This window comes from Corvus cornix, chromosome 5 (genome assembly GCF_000738735.6).
Source record: "Corvus cornix cornix isolate S_Up_H32 chromosome 5, ASM73873v5, whole genome shotgun sequence".
NCBI lineage: Eukaryota > Metazoa > Chordata > Aves > Passeriformes > Corvidae > Corvus > Corvus cornix.
In genome coordinates this window covers 11,651,552-11,675,932 of record NC_046335.1, presented here as the reverse complement: position 1 = coordinate 11,675,932, position 24,381 = coordinate 11,651,552, and the positions used below count along the sequence as shown (strand labels likewise).

The following is a 24,381-nucleotide window of genomic DNA, read 5'->3' as shown; positions in this document are numbered from 1 at the left end:
CATGCATCTAGCCCTTAAGAAGATGAATTAGTGGAGCTAGTACCTGAAGTAACCTCTGAAGAGGAGGACATGAACCTACTGGAGTGAGTCCAGAGGAGAGGCACAACTGTGCAGCCTTGCTGGTGACCAGCACAGCTTAAACCAATAAACACAGAATCGGAAAGGGTCTCAGCATAGGGCCAGCTCTTTGGCTTTAAAAGCAGGATTGTTCTTGTGGTAGAGGAAAGGTCACTTTGAAGAAGTGAGGTCGGGCAACTTCCTTTCTTTGCTCCAGTGATGGGGCCTAAGCCAGAGCAAGGCCCTGCCCTTCCCAGTGGTGCACAGAAGGCAGATATGGAGCAAGTTTCCCCTGGCAAAAGCCAGAAACCCCACCCTCATGCAAGCTCAATCCAACACAAAGAAGCGTCTGAGTAAAACACAAAAAAGCAAACTTCAAAGAACCAAAGGCAAAATTTTTAAAAAATTTATTTCCTCAATATATATACAAGAATTACTTACTCCTGTACAAAGGTGTAAATGGTCTTTGCTGTGAGTTGTTGTGCATATGCAGCTTAGTAGACAGATTTAACATTCAATTTGAATCTCAGTGCAAGTAGGCACTAAAACATCCACCATACCTTCAAGGTATAAAAAAAATATCAGTTTTACAGATTTCTCCAGCATATTTTGTTACAGTGCAAAACACTATGAAATAACGCTTCTTTAGAAAATTCATATAAATTAAACACATATTGCACTTGTCCCAACCAAAAGTGTAACAAGTTGTACTTACTGAACTAGTTTGATATGTTTTAAAACACTGCTCACACACATATAGTCCTTCCTCACAGCTACTTGTGCCAAATATGTGTAACTTTTATCTCAAATCTTAAATAACTGTTTGTAGCTCTTTGGCTAATTCAATTCTTCTTGAACAGACTAAAAAAAAAAATAGAAAAGAAAAAAAATCAGAGCAGATTAATGTAACAAGAAAATTCTCTACAACCTTTTTCAGTCTTCTTTCCAGTAGCACTGTAACTAAATACATAAAAATCAGTATTCTTTAAATTCATAATGCAAGTGTATTAAACAGGAACCATTTCAGACACTTACACCCCTACTTTCTGGAAAGCTATGAAACCTCCAGTCCTAAATATGTATGCATTTCTAAGGTACTTCAAGCTGCTAAGCTAACATTGCACCCACAAACATTTTGTGCAATACCACAGGCACGACTTTGACTTCTGTACATCACTGGCTGCTATGGAGCATGGTGGGAGAAGTGGTGCAAAGTTGCATTAACTTCAGAGAACAAAGTCTACAGGGCTGAACTACTCAATACAGTCTGTGCACCCACCAAAGGAGAAACAGAGGTGAAGGCAAATAACCTCAGTCCTACTTGATCTGAGTTTCCCTAAATCCTTACAAGCCTTGAGATTTAAAGGAACAAGTGCATTTGAGTGCAGATGCTAACTTTGTGCTTAAGATATTTATTCGAAGCCAAAAGGTCAGGGAGTAATTTAGGTACAAATTTTTTTTTTTTTTTTTTTTTTTTTTTTTACAAATCAGTATGAACAAAGTTGCTACTAAAACCATTGACATATAAAAGCAGAGGAAAAGTAAAACACATGACTAGCTGAATGCTAGTCCACATCTTTACAGTTTGGGGTTACCTGCAAAATGCCTCCAACATTAAACTTCTTCCCCTTTCTTCACCTTACAGGAGTATACTTACTCCTGTCACATACAAAATGAGTATTTCTTTCATGAAAACATTTCTGCATTCAACTCAACTCAGTCATTCAGAACCTGAGTGAAAGAAAACTCAATTTCTGGTGCTAGAACACTCTCCAGAACCTCTTCTGGAGCCACAACAGCAACTTTCTAAAGGCAGATCCCTCTCTTACTTGAATACTACTGATATGGAGTCCTGAATAAGGCAAGATGTTGTTTATACAAGTAGTGAGATGAAATCCTCATTTGATACATTTAGGGATTCTTTATACAGATAGCATAAATCTACACTACTTGTGTGGGTCAAGTGTTCATGTTCAACAAAACCCAACCAGCTGGGCTTTGGATGAAGACAGCAAAGAGATGAGGTTCACAAACTGGAAGGCTGATGGATTACTGGACCTGGTTCACATTCAGGAAGGTTGTCTTCTGACTTCATGTACATTAGGAACACAGTGACAGTAGCAAAGGTAGCTGCATTGACAGGAAAAGCACGGAGAAGTGTGGAAGTGAGACCTCTTGTGAACACCCTCCAGCCCTCCTCATGGTAACTCTTCCGGACACAGTCCAGGATGCCGTTGTATTGTGTGATGCCTCCGACGCCATCGGCCTGAAGCCGGGATTTGATCACATCCATGGGATAGGTGGAGAGCCAGGACACAATTCCCGACATCCCTCCAGAAAACAGCAGTTTAGGAATAACGTAACTGTCTTCAGCTTCACAGCCTAAATACCGAGTCATGCAGTCATAGGTCAGGAAGTAAAAGCCAAAGCTTGGAGTTTCTCTTATGAAGGTAGAGACCATGCCTCTGTTGATACCCCTCAGCCCTTCCTTTTGATAGATTTTGATCAAGCAGTCCAGAGAATTTTTGTAGTTCTTCGTTTTTAGTTTATATTCTCCTGTTCCTTGAAGCTGCATCCTTGTCTTTGCCAGCTCCATGGGACAGCAGATGACGCACTGGATGGCCCCTGCTGCTGACCCTGCAAGGAACTGGTTCAGAGGAGTGTCTTTGCCCAGAGCACGAAGGGTGTTTCCTTGCACACCGAACACCAGCGCGTTAATGAATGTAAGTCCCATCATTGGTGACCCAATACCTTTATAGAGTCCAAAAGCCTAATGGAAGAAAGGAGGAAAAACCCTTTTTAGCAGTGGTGTGGATAACCTCCTCAAGCTGCAGAACACAGCCCTTCTGGCTCTCCCTTGTACCCCAGCTCTCTAACAGTGGCCAGATCAGGACCACCTTGTTTTGTAATAAAAATTTCATCTCTGCCTGGGACACAAACATTTAAGCAATTTAGCAGTACAAAAATATAGCTGGAACACATCCAGAAAATAATCTTACTCTATCCAGAGAAGAGTTTTCTGGCAATTTTTTTACTTTTTCTTTTTAAATAGCTTATGTAAAGCTTGAAGCTACCCTTTTAGCAATGGTCCTAAAGCTTCAGCAGCAAAAACAACCCACCAATTTCTTCACTCATTGCTTAGATTCTCAGAAAATTAGTTATTTAAATAACTTATTTTCTTCAAAATGTTAACCTCAAAATACCATCTTCTGACTTAGTGATCTTCTTCACTAAGTTTCTGGCAAAGTTCTGACTATAATATCTGCTGTACAATCAGGGGAGGTTCAGGATATACTTTTATCTCTTGATCTTCAACATTTGTCTTTTTTTTTTTTTTTTAAACAGCTTCCCCACCCTCCTGAGCCAAAATATACAAAGATAAAAACAATATGCAAAGCATTAATTTTGTACTTACAGATTCTTGCTTTATGATGGACTGAAAGCAATGGAAAGTCCCACGGTAGAGAGGCTTCTCTACATTTTGAACTTGCAGACGAACCTATAAAAAGTTGTGTGAGAGACCAATTCGTACATCAGGAACAGCCTAAAGGGCAAGCTACTGCCTTGTACCTATGTGGAGATTTGCTATAGCAATGCATATGCAAGAGTGCAGGCTGGACACTGGAATGCCATATATGGCACAATAATTTGAAAAATCTTGTGTAAGTGTTTTGAATTAAGTTTGGGAGTGAAAATATGAGGGGAAGAGGATTATTAACTTCTTGTGACTCTTAGCAAACCAGTAAGTGGAAGGGTACATTGCCATCTAGAATTTCAAATAGATGCTTTCCAGTACAGGCTACAATAGGGACTTTCTTTAGCTGCCAAGAATACTTCTGTTCACACTAAAGAATACCTGTGCAAAACTGAGACAATTTAATAAAAAAATTATTTGCAAGTCAAGCACCAGATTAGGATAATTTTAAAAGGATAAAAACTTTCAACAATACCCACAGTGTTTCTGACTGCCAGATTTGGGCCCATTCATTGACATCTGATTTTTTTTTTTTCAGAGGGTAGCAGGGCAGTGACTCTTAAGATGTCTGTCTTTGCATATAAGAAGGAGTAAAAAGCCATTTGTCCTTTTAAATTTTAGTCTGTTTTGTTTTTTTAGCCTTCTGAATGTAAGCAATTGGTGAGGGTACAGCTGTTTTAAACCTTTAAATGTTAGTTATCAATTAACTTTTCCAAAACTGAAACAGTATGTTCTGCTAGAGAGACAGATGCTACTGTAACTGGTGGTCTTAGGAGATAGGCCCTTTTCCAGATGCTTTTTAACCTCTAATGGAAAATTCCAATTTTGTTTTTTCATGCTTATTTGCCCTCAACACCCTTTTAAAAAGTCTCAGTTCTACCTAGCTCAGGCAAAGCCCTACACTGCAATAAACTCAATACATTGATTTCCGTGGATTGATGAAGTTATAAATCTGTGTTTGATCTCCAGCATGGAGGGCTGCAATATTCTTCAGAAAAGATGCTTATCAACCATTCAATGCTGCTGCAGCAGCTCCAGGGCAAAAAAGTTCAGTCCCTTATTCTGAGCAAAAGAAAAAGATATCATGTCTGTGTGAAAGATTCCTGAACTTAATTCTTTTTCATCTGCTTGCCTAAAGTAATAAAAACCACCACCACAACAATGAAAGACCTGTAATATGTGGGTCTAGAAAATGATTTATGGAGGTGGTTTGTCAGAATCCTGTATTCAAGTTAGCTTTCTTCAAAGCAAAACTAAATTGACAGTTTTAGTATTTTTCCTATAACATGTTATTTTATGCTTTGTAAATCAGAACTTTAGTTTTCAGTCGTTTTTTAGTATATGCATTAGTGTATGCTAGCCACAGTGGGAGGCTGAGATCACCTTGGGTCTTGCAACATCTCAGCATTAAAAGCAGGCTTACAGTAGGATTCAAAGAAAATAAATCCTTTGTTACTTCAAGTGACTTTTGGGGGGTAGACAGACTGTCAAAACTGTTAAAGGAGCAGGTCTACAAGCAAAGGCAAATCTTAACAAGCTGTCACATTTGCACAAACAGAAGGTTTTACTCCATTTATAATTTACTGTTATTGTTTCAAATCTTGTCTGTGACTTCCACATGTATAGGCTTTGGGGGATTTGCAGCTTAGGAACCTTCCTACTTTATCTTTTCTGCTTGTGTTTAGTAGTTTAGAATTAGTCATATTGCATATATGGATTGAATTTCCTAGTGGCATACAGTTTCCACTATTTTTGTCTAAACAATTTGTGAAATATTAACCAATTAAGCATTGCTGTAGGGTAGGATATTTAGAGTACTGACTCTCCAGGTCTAAGAATGAAAAAAAACCTCTTATTCTTGAGCACAGTGCTGGTCACATAAGGGTACCCACATTAGAAAACTGCCACGTAAGGCAATGAGTGCACATAAAACTTGCATTTTCATGCAGGGTAATGCCATATTCAAGAAGCTCCTTAGTGTGTACAACTACAGGAAAGATGAATCATGTGCAAAGTTTATCCACCTATTCCATTCATTGCCCAGTATTCTAGCTTCTTTCTTGTGGAAACACTGTTACTAAGGTTTTAGGTCCAGTAGTAACCCCCAGTAATTTAACATCACTAAAGACTTTTATAAAAGCACTCAAGACTAAAAAAAGCCCAAACCACCACATCCCCAAAACAGTCCAAGCACTTAATAATGTGGGAAATCAGTGACTTCAGAAGTATTTGAGCAATGAAAACATCATCCAAAAATATGTAGTGGATAAGACCTCAACAGCAGCGTGCCTGAGATTCAGTTTTAGAGGCACTGTGTGTGGGAGTGTATACAGCCAGAAATGCATAGCAGAAAGAAGGTTCAGAATAAAACTACATTTAAAAAAAGGGATATTTAAACCCCGCTCCCTCCATGCCATAGCTGTACAAGAGGGATGCATCAGTTTAAAACTCAAAAGGGAAAAAGCTTCATAAGTCTTTCAGTTCTTTACTTGAACTAATACATTTGAGAATAAATTAAGACTGAGAGAAACAGAAGTGTTCACCTGGGCTATACTTACTAGGTAACTCTCCCGTGATGAGGCTTATCTGTCATCTACAACAAAGTAACACTTTTGCTGTTAATGAAGACAGCCCCTAGCTCAGAAAGTAAAGGCAGTTAAAAGCAAAAAAGCAATTTTATACATTACATCAACAAACCAGGGATAAGGAGTTTGCCAGTTCTGAGATCAGCTCAGTTGCAGGTTTTGCAGGGTGACTTTACCGGCTTAATGTCTCCCTGTGTGTCCCACCATCCCCCTCCCCGCTCTGTGAAACATGAGCACCAGCCAAAAAAAAGAAGAGCTTAAATGCCAAGACAGAAGTAAAACTTTGGCTTATCTAAGTAGCTTTCCCATTGTTCAGTTATATTAAAAATGCACAGTCTAAGGTGACTACCAGTGAGCCCTTTAAACACTGCAGAACTATGAGAAGAGTTAATTCTTAACACATATACATACACAAGTTATGCAACATCTTTTTTTTTTCCTCCTTAAGGGGTGGTTAGGGTTAGTTTTTCGACATACAGTGGTGACTATGCCAGCTAATAACACAAACATTAGTATTTGCTCTAACAAAACACAGATAAATGCCTACAATACCTTCTTATGGAAAATATCATGTGCCACACTGGATTTCAATAAAAATTTAAAGTCATCCAGAAACAAATTATTTGCTCTGTTGTAAAGCAAGATGCTTTTTTCCAAAGACAATACATCTATTTTGCAATAATACATCCGCTGAAACCAGCATGGGAGCCCCAGTTTTTACAGTTAAATGTTTAGTTTCACACAGTAGAAGCTGTTCCACTTTAAAAAAACAACTAAAAAACCCACACATAGTTACCTTTAGTCTGAGCATAGAATTTTAGTAGTTCTGCTGGATTCAATGAAATGACCCATCACCTTCAGTTAAGCATGTAAAACTTGGCAGGATGGGAGAGAAAAAGACAGCTGGCCCTGTACCACCATAAGAAAAATTGTGCAAGCCTGGATAATACCATTCCTGAAAATACATTCTAGAACTCAGCTGAATTATTTAACTGTCAAATTTACCATATTCTTAGCAACAAAAAGACAGATTTTGCTGTTTGAGCAGCTTGCACTGCAAGCTTGCAAGGAGGACCAATATCCACTAGCTTGGGAATTCTGTATTGAATTAACCGTGCACTGGAATACAGAATATATGGTGGGGTCCTTGGTAACACTATCAGCCCACAGTCTTTGAATATCTAAATTCAGCAAGGTAAAGGTGTTCCAAATACAGATTTACTATGTGGCATGCTGTCTGCTGCAGTCAAGTGACCCGATATATTACTTTAGCAAGGAATACATTGATATCCCTTCTTCTATTCTTCCAGCGCAAGACTTTGGGTAAGGCTGCCAAAAGATGACTTAAATTGTCATTCCATTCTGAAAGATGGGCTTGGACTCCTGAGAGCCCTGGCTGAGGGACCCTCCAGGAGATGTCAAATCTTGTATTTATAGTAGCTGAAGTATGCTTAACACACACAACTAACAGACCATCAGAAAAATCAGTTTTAACTTGGAAAGTTAGAAAAATGTATAATAATACTTGGAGGAAAAAGCCCCCAGACAAGCTTCATACTGTGGATTTTTATTGACTTCCACCCTTTGGCTAGTGCTACAAATTAAGGAGTAATAGCAGAGCTTGAAGGGAAAACAAAACACAGTCTTTCAACCTACTAACAAAGTGGGTTTGAATTACAAATGCAGGGAGAGGAAGTTTTAGCAGTTAGTGTTGAACAGCTGCAGAGAAGCAAGCTTAGAACAAAATTTAGTTAAATGTAAGGTTGTATTTCCAAATACCACATTGTTACTGCACTGCACTTGCAGTTTAAGGCCAAGGTTTATGTTACTAAGTTTTCACTTCTGAAGAGCTAGAGATCAAAAAATCTATTAACAGTGGTGGTGGAGGATTGCTCCAAGCTTTCCCACACAGATTTTCACTCCTACAGTGTCTGGGGATATTTTTTCCTCCCCCACTCCTTGGAGAAACTAAGTTTTCTACTTAGAGGCAAATATATTTCATAATCAACCCACCTTAACAGTGTCAAAGGGGTGTCCTACCAGCACACCAGCAGCACCTGAAACAAAACAAATTGCCATTGTTATTACTCAGAATTTTCCTCCTAGGTCTGGGGCTACAGTAGCCCAAGCAGGAGTACCAGTCTGAGGTGTGAGTGCACAACATGGTTGGCAAACCAGGTAAAGAGCATCCTACCAAGTCAGGAGATAAGAGATCTACAATCCAGTCCTTCAGGCCAGTACCAGGTGCCTTTATGCTTCTAGTCAAGCCTCTGAGCCCCAGGTAGGCACTGAGGTGTGATTACAAACTGTGCCATGCCATATGGAATGTGCAGCCATGACCCCTGGCCTCAGCCCAAGGCAAGTCCCCTGGGCAGAAAATGCAGGTTTCCTCTAAAGCACAGTATTTCATGTACATATAGCTCTGTGTAAGCATCTCCAAAGGCAGCAGAACATCCCAGCTCTCTGTCTACAGCCTTTTCCAGATGTGACAGCAGCCCCTGCAGAAGGGCCATGCATTACTAAAACCCTTTGCTTTATCCTAGCACCAAAGGACTTTTTAGAAGTCACATGCAGGCCTATTAGTTACACCAATCTGAACAGAGGCATTTTGCACACACAGGCTGGAGCAATGAATCCTCTGGCTCTGTACTTCTGCGACCCAGCAGTCCTTAGTGGCCGCGGGCAACAGCGACAACTCCAAGAGCGTCAGTGCAGCTTTCCCACGTTTGTGGCAAGATAGCCGCCCTCCCTCTCCCGGGGAAGATGTGGCAGCAGCTCCAGGATGGTGCAGTCCGGGTTGGTTAAGGCCAGCACGGCAGCGACATAGCCCAAGATAGAACAACAGCAATGTGCACTGTGCTCGGCGCGGAAAGGCCAGCGGTACAGCCGACCCTGCGGGAATCCAGGGAAGGCAACGAGCACTAGGATGAAGCCAAAGAGACGCTAAAAAAAGGGATTTTAAAAAAAAATCTTTGCCAGATTGGCAAGGAAAACAGCAAGCGCAAATACCCGAAAAGACGCGAGAATAAATCTCCTGAACACAATTTAATAACTGCTAAAAATAGCAGGCGGCAGGCCGGCCGCAGATGCACGGGGAAGCGCAGGACGCGTGTTCGCATTCTCTCCTCTCCATCTTAGGGCTGCCCAGGGTCCCTGTGCTCAGGTAGGGGCGCTCACCCCAGACCCCCGACCCCCTGCCCCGCTCCTCCCGGCCGCCTCGGGCGGTCCCCGGCGCTGCGGCGCGGCCGCGGAGGGCTCGGCCCGCACGCCCCGGGACCCCCGAGAGCTTCCCGGGCCCGGCCCCGACTGCAGCGGGGGCCGCTCTCATCGCCCCCGGCACCATCTCCGCTCCCAAAATAACAGCGCCGCGCCCAGCCCTCCCCGCCGACCTGCCTGCCTTTCTTCCGCGTTTTAAAAGCATTTCCTTCTATCCCTTTCTCCACCTCTTCTCTATTTCCTACCTTTTTACATTCCTTCCCTTACGCCCCTTTTCCTTTTTAAGCTTTTATTCTGCTTGCTTTTATTATTATTCTCCTCTCACCCCCTTTTCTCTCTTTATCCTTTCCCCTTTTTCTCCCCCTTCCGCACCGTTTTTTAATGGTTATTTTCCCCCCTGCAGCTCCCCGACACTCACCGCCAACGCATCCCGCCAGGAAATCCAGAGCCATGCCGGCAGCGTGAGCCCCGCACTCTGGCGCTGCCCGCCCGCCGTGCAGCCTTTCTACCCGCGGAGGGGCCGGGCCGCGCCTCCGGGGGCGGGGGCGGAGGGACAACTCCCCCCAGGCCGCCCCCAGCCACTGGCGGCCGTGCGGGGCGGCTCCCGGCCAGGGACGAGAAGGAGATGCGGCTGCCGGGATTGGGGATGCCGAGACTGGGTTCCCCTTCGGCAGCCCCCTCTCTCCCCCCACCCCGCCCTCAACCTGGCACTTCTTTCTCTGCAACAGCTGCATCATGAACCAGAAGTAAAGGCTGAAAAAAATTTGGAAGGCTGGGGAGGTGGTGGGGGGAGGGGGCAGAGCGTCCCTGCTGTGGTTCATTAATAGCGTTTGAGTTGTTTTGGGTGGTTCGGGGAGGCTGGCTGGGGGGGTCTTGCTTCCTGGGAGAGGCATCCCTGAGTGCTTGTGGTTGATATCATGAGGTCTTCGGAGGGGGTGCCTCCTTTTAACAGGGGTAAAATGCCTGTAAGAGCTGTTACGAGGAAAGGCTGAGGGAGTCGGGGTTGTTCAGCGTGGAGAGGAGAAAGCTCCAGGGAGAGCTTGTTCACAGAATCACAGAACAGCTCAGGTTGGAAGGGACCGCAGGGGGTCATCTTGTCCAATCTCCCTGCTTAAGTAGGGTCATTCCAGAGCACGTGGCACAGGATTGTGTCCAAGTGGTTGTTGAATACCTTCACTAAGGGGAAACTCCAGACCATTTCTGGGAAATCTGTTCCAGTCTGCGGTCACTCCACAGTAAAGAAGTTCTTCATGTTCAGGTAGAACTTCCTGTGCATCGATTTCTGCCCACTGCCTCTTGCTCAGCACCACCAAGACGAGCCTGGGTCCATCCTCTTGACACCCTCCCTTCAGATACTCATAGACATTGACTGAGTCCCCTCTCAGTGGTTTCTTCTCGAGGCTGAACAGGCCCAGCTCCATCATAAGAGACATGCTCCAGTTCCTTGATCAACTTTGTAGCCCTCCACTGGACTCACTCCAGGAGCTCCATGTCCCTCTTGAACTGAGGAACCCAGAACTGGACACAGCACTCCAGATGTGGCCTCACCAGGGCTGAGTAGGGGGGCAGGATCACCTCCCTCGACCTGCTTACAATGCTCTAGAACATGTTGCCAGAGAAACTGTGGATGCCCCATCCCTGGAAGTGTTCAAGGCCAAATTGAATGGCACTTCAAGAAACCAGGTCTAGTGAGAGGTGTCCCTGCCTGTGTCAGAGGGGTTGGAACTGGATGGTCGTTGAGGTGCCTTCCAACCCAAACTCTTCTGTGATTCTATTACCAGACTCCCCCTGAAATATTGTCCCAGAGAGGGGAAGAAGGGTTGCACCACCAGCTGATATGGGCTTTGTGCTAAATGCTGACCCCATGACACAACCAGAAGTGAGGGAATGAAACCCTATTTTTGGTGGTAAAAGCCACAAACCAGTGACCTTTGCAGAGCCCTGGATCTCAGTCTTACACAGCACTGCTGCACTTCTCCCTGCAGAAGAGGCCTCTCCCCTCCCTGCAGGCTTTTCCTCTTCTGTATTAATTCTGCTTTCCTGCTAACATTGCTTGGCTTCAGGGTGCCCTGATGCCAGAGCCTTTAAATGGGGAACTCAAGCTGTTGACAGTTTCAAAAGGGAGCCCTGTTTAAGCTGCTCGTTATTTCTGCAGGCAATGTCTGAGAAAGGCGAGACCAGTGGCCTGGAACAATAAGTAGCCTATTCCAGCTTTGCTTAGAGTAACAGGATCTTCTTCAGGGCCTGCACAGTCAGCTTTTAGAGGGTAAATTCCAGAAGCAGAATGGAAAAGCAGATGGATTTTTTACTTTTCTTTTTTTTAAAAATTGTTTTCCATGGTATGGCAGTTGTTTCTTAGATGTAGCAGCTCAATACAAAGTCAATAAAATCTTGCAGTGGAATAGCACATCAAAAATCAATCCAGCTTTTACCCTCTGTGCAAAGAAAGCACACAAACTAATAAACAAAGACAAGAGGTCTGAAACTACTACTAGAGGAAAAAAGTGAGAACCTGTCCCATATTTAGCAGCTCTTGGACCATCATTACAATTAATAAGCAGACCAAGTGTAAATGCAAAACATTCAATAAATCCCTGACATTCCCCATATCTTCTTCCAATCCAATACTCATTTGGATTCCTTCTCATCCCTAAAAGCTGTCAAATCGAATCAAGAACCAAAGTGTTTCTAGGATGCTTTGAGTTCCCTCTTTCACATACCTGTCCTACCTGGGGATGACCAGTTGGTATTAGAGAGCAGGTAGATGGGCTGGTCCTGCCCTTTGACACAGCATCAGTGGCTCTGGGAGCTGCCCACTCCTGCTCTATCCCACCTCCTAACAGGAACCTTAGATTTTACTGAACTCACACACCTGCAGCCAGTACTTGAGAACAGACAGGAATCCCTGATTGGTCGTTTTTCCTTAAGCATTTTATGCAGGTATAAGTGGAAGTGACTTTCTGTGAATCTTGCACACCTTGGATCCATGGGCAGAGCTACAGTCATGTGCAGAGCTCTGCAGGTGAAAATCCGGATGTTACACGTATCTGTCTTGTAGCACAAGCCTTGGAAGGATCAGCTTGGCCTAAAAGGTTCCTGCTAAAGTGGTTTTAATCTGTTACTCAAATCCTCTGACCTCCCAAGCAGTCTGCCTCAGAGGAATTACCTTCTCTACTAGAAGTGGTTTTGTAATTCTAATGTTTGCCCACAATGGTCAGGGAAAATATTTCCTCTCTCTTTGTAGGCACTTCTAGGTTACCTGAAGATGGTTTCAATCTTAGTTTTTTCTTCTCTAAATTATATTAATAATTATCTTCTGATCTCTGAACCTTCTTATCCCGCTCTTTCCTCAGCTGATGTGGAGTTCCTTGAACCACGCCCTAAGGCCTTGCTGAGTGAGTTCTGGGAGATTATCTTGGGTATTTGCAGACAGCACTCTTGCTCATGTATCTGAATATGGGACCAGATATTCACAAGAGCCATAACATAACATAACATAACATAACATAACATAACATAACATAACATAACATATAACATAACATGACATGATATTATTCGCTTATGGGCAGCCTGTGACACATGATGTGAGCCATGTCCCTTCCAGTAGATCAGCTGTGTGCCACAATGTTCCCTACCTTGACCTTGCAGGTCATTCCTAGGTGTTCATGCTAAATTGCTTTTTCCAGATTGTATTTCCAGTTTGTCAAGATCACTTGAATTCTAATCCTGCTGTTGATGTTTGTGCAGCCCCTCCCAGGTTGTTGCAATCTCCCTGTCTTCTTCCTGTATGCTTGAGCTGTTCCTAATACGCTTTATTTAATATTACAGAATGTTTTATTCAGTGCTACTGAACCCCATGGGAGCACTTCAGAGGGGGTGGGGGGCACTTTATATACAAGTGCAGAGAACATCAAGGGCTTGTTGGTAAAAAGTCTGAGACGTCCAGGGCTGGTTCACTAAGGCATGAGCATGGCTTTAGTCCCAGTGGGGAATTTCTCTTTTGTTCTTTTTTCTTGCTTGGTGTTTTGTTTTGTTTTCAGTTCAAGCTACACTTGTGAGGCAACGCTGCGTGAATGTGGATGAGTTTATTAATCTTGTGTGTGGGTGGGACAGCGAGTCAATATAGATGCTTGTATTTGTGTGATGAATGGAAGGAAGTATTGGAGCTCTTATAGTTTGGTAATATTTCTTAGATCAAGCATTTTGAATATTGATCCAGGCCCTTATGTATGCAGTATAGATACAGTTTTGGAAGGGACACCTGACCTGACAGTGAAGGAAACCCAGATTTAGTGGTTCCCCTCTTCACTCAGGCCATTTTCCTAGATATTTCAAAAGCTGTGTCTGATCTTGTGTCCACTTTGTTGGTGTGTCATGCCTCTGGCTCAGAGCATGACTCAGATGCCTATGGGGACTCTTGTGCCCTTCAGGCTCCATGGATTTGGCTCAGCTGTGACCGCCTTCCTTTTCATTCTGCTAAGGCTGTTCCAAACGTAATTTATGACTGCTGGGATGCATCCTCTGGAGTGCTGGAGCGAGGGGTTGTGCTTTTCCTGCTTTCTTCTTCTCTGGGAGCAGTGAGCTTCCCTGCTGGATGGTGAAATACAGGCCCTTAAAATAAAGAAGTCAGAAAAGAAAGAGCCAAGAGCAACTTGGGAAACATGTAGAGTCTACCAGCATGTACAGCAGCTGCACTGCCATGTGTCTGAGAGAAAAGGTTATAACTTAAGCTAATCCTTCAAAGAACCTCTTCCCTTTGTCCCATTGTCTTTTAGGTGGAAGAGGCTTTGCAGAGAGTGCTGGAGGGGTGAGATAGCAGAGGTTTCTCCTCATTCTTGTGGCAAGAAGTGACCCTGTTGTCTGTCTGCTGTCCCCGATGGCACCCAGGGAAAATCTGTGACACCAAACTGAAACCTGGGCAAGGGGATCAGGAGACTAGGGAAGGGAACAGAACAAGGCAGAGAAGCAAGCAGTGTGACAGAATAAACACTGCAGGTAAGTACAACATGAAGCAAAAGGGCAGCGGGCAGAATGATGTAGGAAAGGAACAGAAATGCGGAATTGTGATAAACTTGTAGAAATTCTGGTGGAAATGGCATGCAATAAAATATACATTGTTGACTCAGGTGTTTCAAAATCTTTCTGTTTGCTTGTAAATTTGGCATCAACAATTGGCCATGTCCCAATAGAAAGGTCCCACTACAATGGGAATGGGTGGTGGATGGGGGAGCCTCCTCTTTGCTCCCTAGAGCTTTGCTGGGGCTTGGCCAGCTCTGGGACTACTCTGCATGAGAATTCTCTTTCATACAGCCTTCTGTCCTCAGACCCTTCCTCAACTTCTAAGGTAACACACTGCTGCATCATCACAACTTCAGCACTCATCATGTTACCCAGAAAAATGCATCAGATTCTCTTTCTGTTCTGAGCTGTGGCTGGATTTTGAGCTGTGGCTGGATTTTGAGCTTCTCTTTCCTAGCACCTACTTCGGTTCCCAGAATCACTCTGCAAAGTCTCTTTGGGGCAGCAGCTCTCTCTGTGTGCCCCACCTGTTACGTGAAAGTGGGTGGCATTCAGACCCTGTGCAATGTGATCACAGTATTTACAGCAGCAAACTGCTGTCAAGGAAAACCTTGCATTTCCCAGAAACTGCAGTCCAGCATAACCAGGCTTGATGGTCACCGAGTGCTTTGCAGAATGTCTGGCATCTCAAGCAGTGACAAATAAACCCAAATGGTGAAATGAGAGAAACATTGGGACACAACGTACCTAGGAAAGAAGCAGGCACCAAGCTGCTGTGTGGAACCACCCCTTTGTCTGAAAAATAATCTTCTCCAGGTGAATTCACTGGGTATCTTTGTGTGGATTCAAGTCCATTTTCTTTGTTTTCCTAAACACTCTTGTGTTTGCTGCCCTACTTGTTGTTTGCACTGTCCCACTCAATGTTATGTTATTGAGTGAGGTCATTGGGATACTCCAGATCCTCTGGATGCATCTGTATTTGAAGACAGAGCAGCTAAGGCATTATTCTCAGGGGACTAGATGCCTTTATTATCCATTAACTTTATGACCTTGGGTGGCTTTAGGGTATTCTCTGACGTCATTATCCCACTGGCTTCAAAGGTACTGTATATCAAGTGTTGAAACTTCCCAACCTGATAAAATCCCTTGATAAGACTGGTGTTTCCAAGCATGAAATGTAACTGATGCAGTTGTACAAGAGCTGAGTGCTGCTGAGACAGAGCTGCCTTGCTTACAGATCTGCTGATGGGTGAGGGCTTTGTGATCCCCCAAAATGTCCTGGTCAGGATCCCAGCATGTAAGGCCTCTTCCATTCCCAGGGAAACATAGCAGACAAACAACTGCCTTGGCTAATATCTGAAATGCTGAGCTTGTGAGAGGCAGAGGCAGAGGTCCTGCAGGACAGGAGTGGCTTAGTATGCTCTAAATTGTGAGGTGCCCTGAAAGGTTGGTCTAGCTCCAACTTTTCATGCTTTATCCTGGTAAAATGGAAACATGTTTATTATCAGGCACACATACCTTCTGGAAAGCCTGCCCCTTTCCAATTAAAGCAGAAGTGGCCAAGCTCTGACATGCACCTTCTGCTGTTAGCCTCTGCTCCACGTAAAATTGTGTATATGTTTAGTCTGGGTTACTGGTGTGTTGGAGAAGGCAAGAGAAAGAAGCATAACCTGCACACTAAACAGTCCACAACGTTTATATTCACTCTGAGGAAGAATCTATCCCTATTCATAGTCAGTTGTCTTGTGCTTTGTTCAAAATAGAAATCCATAGCCAACCTCTGGGTGCTTCCCTGGAAGTGAATGAGAAATGACCAGACCAAAAAAACCAGAAGAAGCTGCCTATAGGCATCAGTCCAAAGTCTTTTCCTTGGCATTGTCTTTATTTTCAAAGATCATACATATTTTGGGCTTTATTAACTAAACTGCTGAGTCTTTCCCTTTTCTGTCCTGTTTCTGGTCAACAAGAAGGCTCAGAGACGGCAGACCTACACATACCCATGCTGAGTCTTATCTTCTCTTATCATAAGTCCCATCTTTGTCTCAGGCCTGTGATAATACTATGATGGCTAAGAAATTATAATTACTTTTTTAATGTGTATTTGGGGAAGGACTTGAGTCCAGAGTACTTGAAGTATTACGAGGACTATGTTCTCTTAGGTTTGCTGCAGGTGGAGCAGGTTTCTTTGCTGCTGGCCTTCCCTGGAGAAGGCCAGAAGACTTTGTAAGCACATGCAGTCAGTGATACTGAGAGCAGGTGTCCAGCAGAACCCAAGTGCTATTTAGCATCACAGTTTGAAGATGCCAGGGACCACAAAGAGGCATGCTGAGATAAGAGAGTGGGCACTGAGTCCAGTCACCTGAGCTAATAACTACCTACCAGCCCAGCAGATTTACCCTCTGCATGTCACTCAGTCACTCAGCAAACACGCTTGTGATTGGTGACAGTGAGCAAAAACTGTTGGGAAATCACTCAGGAAAGGAAGATAAAAGCTCAGTAGCTGGCATCTTCATAGTATTTTTCCAGTCTGAATTTACAGACAATATAACCTAAGCCTCAGGCTATTTCTGTGAGGTAAAAAGGTGCAATTATGCCTATTTTATAGATAAGAGAACTGGTAACACTGTTTTGTCCTAGGGGAACAGGAGGCAGAACTAGGAGGACAACTCCTTTGCCTGCCTCATGGCTTTGTTTTTAAGTTACCCTGTTATTACAGGAACCTCTCTGGGAGGCTAATGGCTTTTCACTGCCAACAGGTATAAAAATATACTTTCAACATCATGTATTTGAAATCCTCTGGCACAACTTGTATTCACATGCCAAGTCAATGACTGGGAGACCAGGTGTCCAGCTAAATCTAAATGCTAAGGTGTTTAACAGAGTAGACACACACCCACAAATGTTTATGTTTGGACAATTTTTTAATATCTTGGCCTGTCTTCAAGCCAACCTCCTGCTGGGCCATTTTTTGGGTTTCCAGTTGTCAAGTGGAATGTTTGTTGTTGCAATAGCCTTCTAGTAAAGACATCAATTTCTTGTTAACTGAAAGAACAGGCTTAGCAGGATGACCATTGGGCCTCTACAGAAACTTCCCATGAACTCTGGTATGTGAAAACTCCTGTGGCTCCTGAACTAATGTCAGTGGATAAGTGAGACTGTGAACTTCCTATGATATTCAGAGCCTGGTACTGTTAGTACTGGTGTCTGAGTATTCTTTGTTAAGGTTGGGAGTGCTCCTGAAAAAGCTATGGAAACTTCTGGCTTAGATTTTAATTTTTCTCCAGGTTGGGCCAATGGAAAAAGTCAAGTTAATGATGGAGGAATAGGACTGAACACTTGCTGCTGAAATGGGTCTATATTTACACTAGGACTGTGCACACTGCTTGCAAAGATTTATGGCAGAGATCCCTGAATTAGTATTGATCAAGTTAGGATAGGTATCAGAGGCTCTTTGCACCCTCAACAACATGGGGTTCTTCTCTGGCATTAAACTTGCTTTGTAGCAGTATTTTTAAGGGAGATGCTTTGCTTTTGCTTGAAGGCTTTAATTATATCATTGTAGTTTCACTTGTTTTCTATTTCTGCAAGATAAAATGTCTTAAATTCCTTTGTATATATCCCCTCTTAACATAAGCTCATAATAATGCTGGCATTTAGAAAAAGTTCTCTTTTCTGAACTCATTGGTGCCAGGTTTTTCAGTTTAAGTAACTCTTTCCCATGTGACTTTAGCAGCTGATCTCAAAGTCCCAGAAAATAATGCTTTATAGTTCTAGAGCTGAGTTTTCTTTCTAATTTCCAAGTAGCTCTGAGGTTGTAAAATCACCTAAAATCAGCTAGCTGCAAAGGAAAAAGACCATTATCAATATAATGTAGCATCTCATAGATTTTTCATGGGCGTAAAGCAGAGATCTGAAGGAGACATGGTTTGGGAATATTGCAGAAAAATATATAGGGACACTGACTCTGGAGAGAGCACTGATAGTGCAGCAGCATCATCAGTGGATTTGGGGCTTATCACTGTTCCTACTGCAACAGCTGTGTTTTACTGTCTAACACCTGAAGAGCCTCTGCTAAAACGGTAGAGGCTTGCACATTGACATCATCATGCAATAAAGAGTACATTATTGCTTGGTGGTAGGGAAAAGCAGGCCAGGAAGGTGAGTGCATCCCTCTGCTCCTGGCTCTCCAAGCCTGCTGCCAAGTCACTGACTACATCTTCTGTTCATTAAAGTGCAGAAAATGTGCAAGAGGTTGGAAAGCAGCTCAAAGTGCAGTCAGAAAGTCAATAACAGTCCTGACATCCCCTCCCTCCATCACAGCCAGGAGTCCTTCTGCAGTGCTAGCAATGTAGGCTGGCATAAAATCCTTTCTGAGAGCCTGCTGTGGTGGTGCACTGTCAAACTTCCTTTTTTATTGCACAGCTCAGGATGATGTAATCACAGCCTTCCAGTAGCTGAAGGGAGCCTGCAAGAAACAGGGAGAGGGACTTTTACAAGGGTATATGGCGACAGGTCACAGGGGAATGGATTCAAACTAAAAGAGAGCAGGTTTAGATTAGATATTAGGATGCAGTTCTTTGCTGTGGGAGTGATGAGGCACTGGCACAGGTTTCCACAGCAGTTGTGGCTGCCCCATCCCTGGGAGTGTTGAAGCCTAGGCTGGATGGAGCCCTGAGAAACCTGGTCTGGTGGAAGGTGTCCCTGTCCACGGCAGGAGGGTTGGAACTAGGTGATCTTTAAAGTACCTTCCAACCCCAACCATTTTATGATTGTATGACTGTATGATTTTGGGGAAAGATATATGTAGCACTTTAAATTTTTAATATATACATATTTTCACAGGGGTGTTTGTGTAGGATGGGTGCTAATATTGTTACTTCCACCTTTTCCCATGATTTACTCCTGAATAGAGACTTGTGGCTCTCTGAGATGTATCTGGATTCTTGCAGTGTCTTCATGGCAGTGGACACACCAGTTATGCTGATGAGAAGATTAGGTATAGGGAGATTGAATCACTTGCCCAAAGCCAGAAAATCTGTGACTTCTTAAATTACCGCAATAATCTTCAGTTTTCTTGGAAATGTACTATTTTCCCTCCCTTGGGAATGTGTGTAGAAACATTGTCGCGGGTTCGGTTTGTAACCGGGCGGAAACACCAATTTAGTGTAGTGGTTTGGTCTAAAATACTCATTACTGTTTATCTTCTGTGAGATAAGAATTAGGAGAAATGCAAAGCAGGCACCAAACTTGAAAGACTATAAAGAAGTTTATTAACAGACCTAAAAGAGGAAAAAAAAAATTATACCACACCTTCAGAACTCTCCTCCTCCCCCCACCTTCCCCCCTTCTCCCACTGACAATGTAAAAAGACAACCCTTAAGATGTTCAGTCTGTTTACCACTTCCATAATAACCTTGTTCAGTCCATTTAGAAAGAGAAGTCTCTTCTTGCTCATGCTATGAAAACATTATCACAACGAGACAGCCGCCTACTTCCATTTAGGAAGAGGAGTCTCTCTGCCTGCATGTGAGTCCCTTCCCCCGACTTGCAGCTTTTCCCACAACTGCTTTTGAGGGTCCACTCTTGAAGTTTTTTTGGGGTAAAATTTTAAGGTTGAGCCGTTCAGAAACAAAAACAGAGGCCCTTCTCCTTCCCTGGGAGCAAAGGGTCTTCATCATCTTCATCGTTAGGACTATCTCTGGGAGCATCTCTAGGAACTGAGGTTTCTCCTTTCCCATTTGGAGCAAAAGTCCTCATCTGGTTCATCTCTAGGGACTGAGGTTTTCTCCTTTCCCGTTTGGAGCAAAAGTCCTCATCTGGTTCATCTCTCCCTGTCCAAACTTCTCATGAAATTACAGCTGCGTCAGCATCTGCCTATCTCAGCGCAGGTGCTTTTGCTCACGAGTTGAACGCTCCACCCCCCATATCTTCATGGAATTACAACAGGATACTCTGATATATCATAGCTTCACAAGAGAATTTCAGCTTTAAGCATCTCCTCTCTCTCTTCCCTCAGGTTTTCAGCTCTTCACAGCAATAAAAGGGTTAATCTCACCTCGGCCTTGCAGCTTTGCAGCTGGAATGTTGAATGTTTCTTATCGCAGTGGAGAGGGGGGAGAGCCGAGCCGCTCTGGCTGCCCACGGCAAGGCAGTGGGGGGGGGTTCCACGGCTGGAACAGGTCCATCGGCTCCAGGATGGCCGTGGCCCGGCCCGGCCTGGCCCAAGCAGGGCCTGGCCGGGCCCGCTGGCCCCCACACGGGGCCCGCAGCCACCTGTGCCAGCGCCGGAAACGAGAGAGAGCTTGGAGGGGGAGTTTGCCTATTCTTAAATGTGGATCACAGAGGTGGTCACAACTTTAAGTGGCTTAGAGAATTGTCCATATTCAAACTGGCCAGCTGATAGGTTCTATCAGGTCCCAGAGGAAGCTGTAAGCACCCCTTAGCAAGGACATCCCTTCCGGGACTATGCTTGCTAACCTATGACAGCTTCTATCAGCTCTCCAGAGGTGAAATCACGTATCATTTATACCTGATGAAGTTGCCAGTGCTCAGAGTGTTTTCCTTACTGCTTCTGTTTGTTTTGCTGTGAGATTCCTGCTGTGAGTGCTTGAGTCCTTGGAATTATTGGTTTTCCTTTAGTACCTGAGATAAAAGACAAGGAGCCGCTTTGATTTGAAAATCCATAGCACAGCTGGAGCCAGGAGGTTCCACCCCCCATTCCACCCCCACCATGCAAGCCAAGTGCCAGGCTCTGCCAGCTCAGCACTGCTGGTGTCACTCTTTCCTGTTCTGCAATGTGCAAACAGCCCGGTGACGTAGCAGGGTAACGCTGTTTGAACAGTCTCTCCAGTCAAGGATTTTTCCAAAAGAAATTGGACAGGAGTTAATGGATACGCATGTGAGTGTGGTATTGCACAGCGCAGGCGGGATAGAAAATGCAGCACGTTATGGCAGGAAATGAGGAAGGAACATTTTCTCAGCAAATCTGGCTGGATGAGCTGGCAGGTCGTGGCAGAGTTGAAAGAGGACAGGCTCTGCAGGACAGGTGGAGTTGCTAATGTCCTGGGAGTGAGCTGTGGAGGAAGAGGGGTAAAGGGAAGCCCTTTCTATTTTGTGTCATCTACATGATATTATTTAACACTGACTGCCTACCTAAAGTCTCCCTCTCCCCTTTTCCTTTTGCTCCATCTCTTGTAGCAGTCCTCTAGACCTGCTGCCGCTTTGCCATGGAACAGTTCTCTACTTGGGTGGGCAGACAGCTGCCTCCTCCTGTGAAGCAAACGGAGTGTTTCATCCATCACACACTGGGCAAAATTAGGGCCTTCCTCACTTTTTATCACTCAGTTTAATGATTTCCTGCAGATTGCTTCATACCATGAGATGTCGTTTTATCTGTCAGCACTTTCAATGCTCTGCTTGCTCAAAATCACCTGTGAAACTGGCCCACTTAGAACAAATCACTCTTCAACAGTTGGCTACTGAAGGAAAGGACTTGTGAGTTACTTCTCATGGAATGCTATCCCTTGTGGAGGCTCAAAACATGTTTTGTGTGTGATTTCCTAGGGCCTGCTTTCAGAAGACCACCTGGGTTTGGACCAGGCACTTTCTCTCCTCCCTGCATAGATGTGGACCATGGTGGTTATTTGCAAGCTGGACTAGCAGTGATATCTGGATCTGTAGTCCTTGGACACTGTGTCAAAGTGGGACAGGAATGATTTGTATTTCATCTTGAAGAAATGCCTGATAACTCAAGATTTCTTTGGGATGGATTTTCTGGACTGACTGTATTGACCTGTAGCACTGGGGGACCTGGTTCTGGTTAATTAATAAGGCTCTGAAATATCTCTGAAATCTAGGGAAGAGCGGATGAAGGAGGAAGCTCCTTCAGCAAGGTGTGAAGAAGAGTGAGACTTCAAGGACTCTGTCTCTGGGAGGACTCCTGGTAAGGGAAGTTGAATTGCTGCCTTGAGGGTCCCTCTCTTTGGCAGGGAGCTGGTCTGTGCTGTTTGGAGTGTGCCAGCAGTAACACAGGCTTCATTTCTCAGATGGGGTTTCCTTCCCTCAGGATTACACCTTCCTCAGTATTTCCTCTCGCGTGAGCACTTGAACCCTTGTGTGGGGCTTCTCTTCCAGGAGACTCCTGCCTTGCTGCTGTCACGTGGTGGCCAGGCTGAGCATGGCAGTGGATCCTATTTTCCCCTAAGTCCTGTTGGCACACCAGGAGCAGAGAGTACTGTAGTGGTTACTGTGTTTGCTTGGGGCTCGTGTTACTCTGCTAAGCCCTCGCTGAGGCAGATGTCCCTGAAGTAGCTGTGTGTGTGCACTCCTCCAGAGCTGGCTGTCCCACAGATACCTTCGTGGGACAAGGTGAAATGGTTCAAGCCCCAAAACATTCTTCTTTTAGATGGACACCTTCTGAATCACCTCTGTTTGCAAAGCAATCCCAGTCAAATGCAAAACCTGACCTGGTATGTCTCATTGAAGTGACCAAAACCATTATCAAAAGGTTATGGAGTCAGATTCCTGCTATATAAAGCAAGTGACATTTTTCTAGAAGCATTGGCATGAATGGAGGTTAAAAAAATAAACAAAGGATTAATTTTCTTCCACAAAAGGAAGGGGATTGGGTCAGTTGGGTTTATTTTTACGATCTCAGAGGATTTCATGGGGAAGATTCCCTTTGAGCTGTTCAGCTCAGCTAAAGAAGGTAGGAATTTTTATTGGTCTTTTGATGTTTCATGGAAAATACTAATTAGCCCTGATGCTTTAGTCAGCCAGTGTGAAATGCCAGCCAGCCTCTATTTTCTTGCTGATATATCACCAGTCACTGTGATGTGTAGAAAAGCTCCCCCCCATGTCGTCCCAGGCTGCCCCTCCACAGGGACTGTGTCCTTGTCCCTGTGTGTCACTGACACAACAGATCCCACACCTGGTTCTGCTGCTGGAGGGGTCCTGCAAGGACAGCAGCAGAATTGGACAATGGGAGAAGAGGAAACGACAAATTTCTGTGCACTTGACATGTGCAGACAGCTGATGAACCATTAATAACTCCTGCACGGACACCAGGTATAACAAGGAAGAGCTACTGAATAACCCAGTGTGTTTTTGCAGCTACATTGCTATCTCTCTAGATAATATTTTACTTCTGGTTTTAAGTTTTTGCTATCCTTGCATGATAAACTGGAATCATCTGTTCTCTCCAGAATAGAAAGCATTCAGGGAAGGGTGCACAAGAAATCACAGGAAGCAAGTTAATAAAAATCCTTTCATTTTCGATTTCCAGGAAATCTGTGCCCTCACACCAAGCTGTGCTATATGTCACTGGCACAGCAGCCCCAAAATATGTGCTTCAGTGAGAAATAGGTTCTTGGGAAATGTGCAGGAAACAGCACTGGGTACTAAAGTCCTCAGCTCCCCTGTAAAGCTGACCTAGGGGGCAGCAGCCGTGAAATTTTCTTTTCCATTTGCTGCCAATGTGCCTTGGCTCTGACCCGGGAAAACCTCTACAAGAGGGGTACAATTCAGGTCATGGCTTGGCAAGCCCTTCATTGCATCAGGACTTTGGTTTTCAGGGTCACTTTGGGCAAAGTGTAACCTTCCACACGCAGATGAGGCACCCTTTGGTAACGGGACTGTTGTGCAAAAACAGGCAGTATGGCATTTCCTTGAGCTCTTGGTTCCCCTTGACCAGCGGGTGTCTCTGCAAGGAGCTGACATTGGAAAGGGGCTTGGGAGACTGAGCAAGAAGTGAAGAAGGAGAGCTGCTCCAGGGGCTGGGAAAACTATGCTGCTGTCTGAAATAGAAGCAAATACTCTGGATGTGGTTGGGTTAATTTCTGGGGTTCACCATGTGTGTACACAATGAGTGGGTAATAATCCATGGGGATCTACGTAGATGTTTAAGGTCAGGTTTGTGGGTTCGGGAAGTAAGAAAAAAGGCTTGGTAAAGGCAGAAGGAATTTTCATTAATGGAAAAGGTGTGTGATCCATCAGTAGGAGAAAGAGTGTGCTGGGATAAGGGGAGGA

General features: G+C 44.2%; 1 protein-coding gene and 1 long non-coding RNA gene across 5 annotated transcripts; one reads left to right on the top strand and one right to left on the bottom strand.

The window, feature by feature from the left end:
• Positions 1–447: 447 nt before the first annotated feature.
• On the bottom strand, positions 448–9,868 carry SLC25A29 (solute carrier family 25 member 29). Of its 4 annotated transcripts, XM_039552800.1 has the most exons (5): positions 9,752–9,805; positions 8,131–8,174; positions 6,091–6,125; positions 3,473–3,556; positions 448–2,827 (listed from the first exon to the last, which is right to left on the bottom strand). In XM_039552800.1, the coding sequence occupies exon 5, from the start codon at positions 2,792–2,794 to the stop codon at positions 2,084–2,086; it is 711 nt and encodes a 236-aa protein (XP_039408734.1). In that variant the 5' UTR covers positions 2,795–2,827; positions 3,473–3,556; positions 6,091–6,125; positions 8,131–8,174; positions 9,752–9,805; the 3' UTR covers positions 448–2,083. The 4 variants fall into 4 exon arrangements, with proteins under 4 accessions (XP_039408734.1, XP_039408731.1, XP_039408732.1 ...); XM_039552797.1 differs by lacking the exon at positions 6,091–6,125 and having other exon boundaries at positions 9,752–9,868; XM_039552798.1 differs by having other exon boundaries at positions 6,091–8,174; positions 9,752–9,806.
• Positions 8,814–14,457, top strand: LOC120410066. Its single transcript, XR_005602018.1, has 2 exons — positions 8,814–9,280; positions 9,737–14,457. It is a non-coding gene; the product is annotated as an uncharacterized LOC120410066 (long non-coding RNA).
• The last annotated feature ends 9,924 nt before the right edge of the window (positions 14,458–24,381 follow it).

Excerpts from the sequence above, each read along its gene's own strand:
- SLC25A29 (XM_039552797.1), bottom strand. The coding sequence starts at position 9,785 with ATGGCTCTGGATTTCCTGGCGGGATGCGTTGGCG. Across the intron at positions 8,175-9,751 it reads CCTGGCGGGATGCGTTGGCG|GTGCTGCTGGTGTGCTGGTA; the intron begins GTGAGTGTCGGG and ends GTTTTGTTTCAG. Across the intron at positions 3,557-8,130 it reads ACCCCTTTGACACTGTTAAG|GTTCGTCTGCAAGTTCAAAA; the intron begins GTGGGTTGATTA and ends AACTTTTTATAG.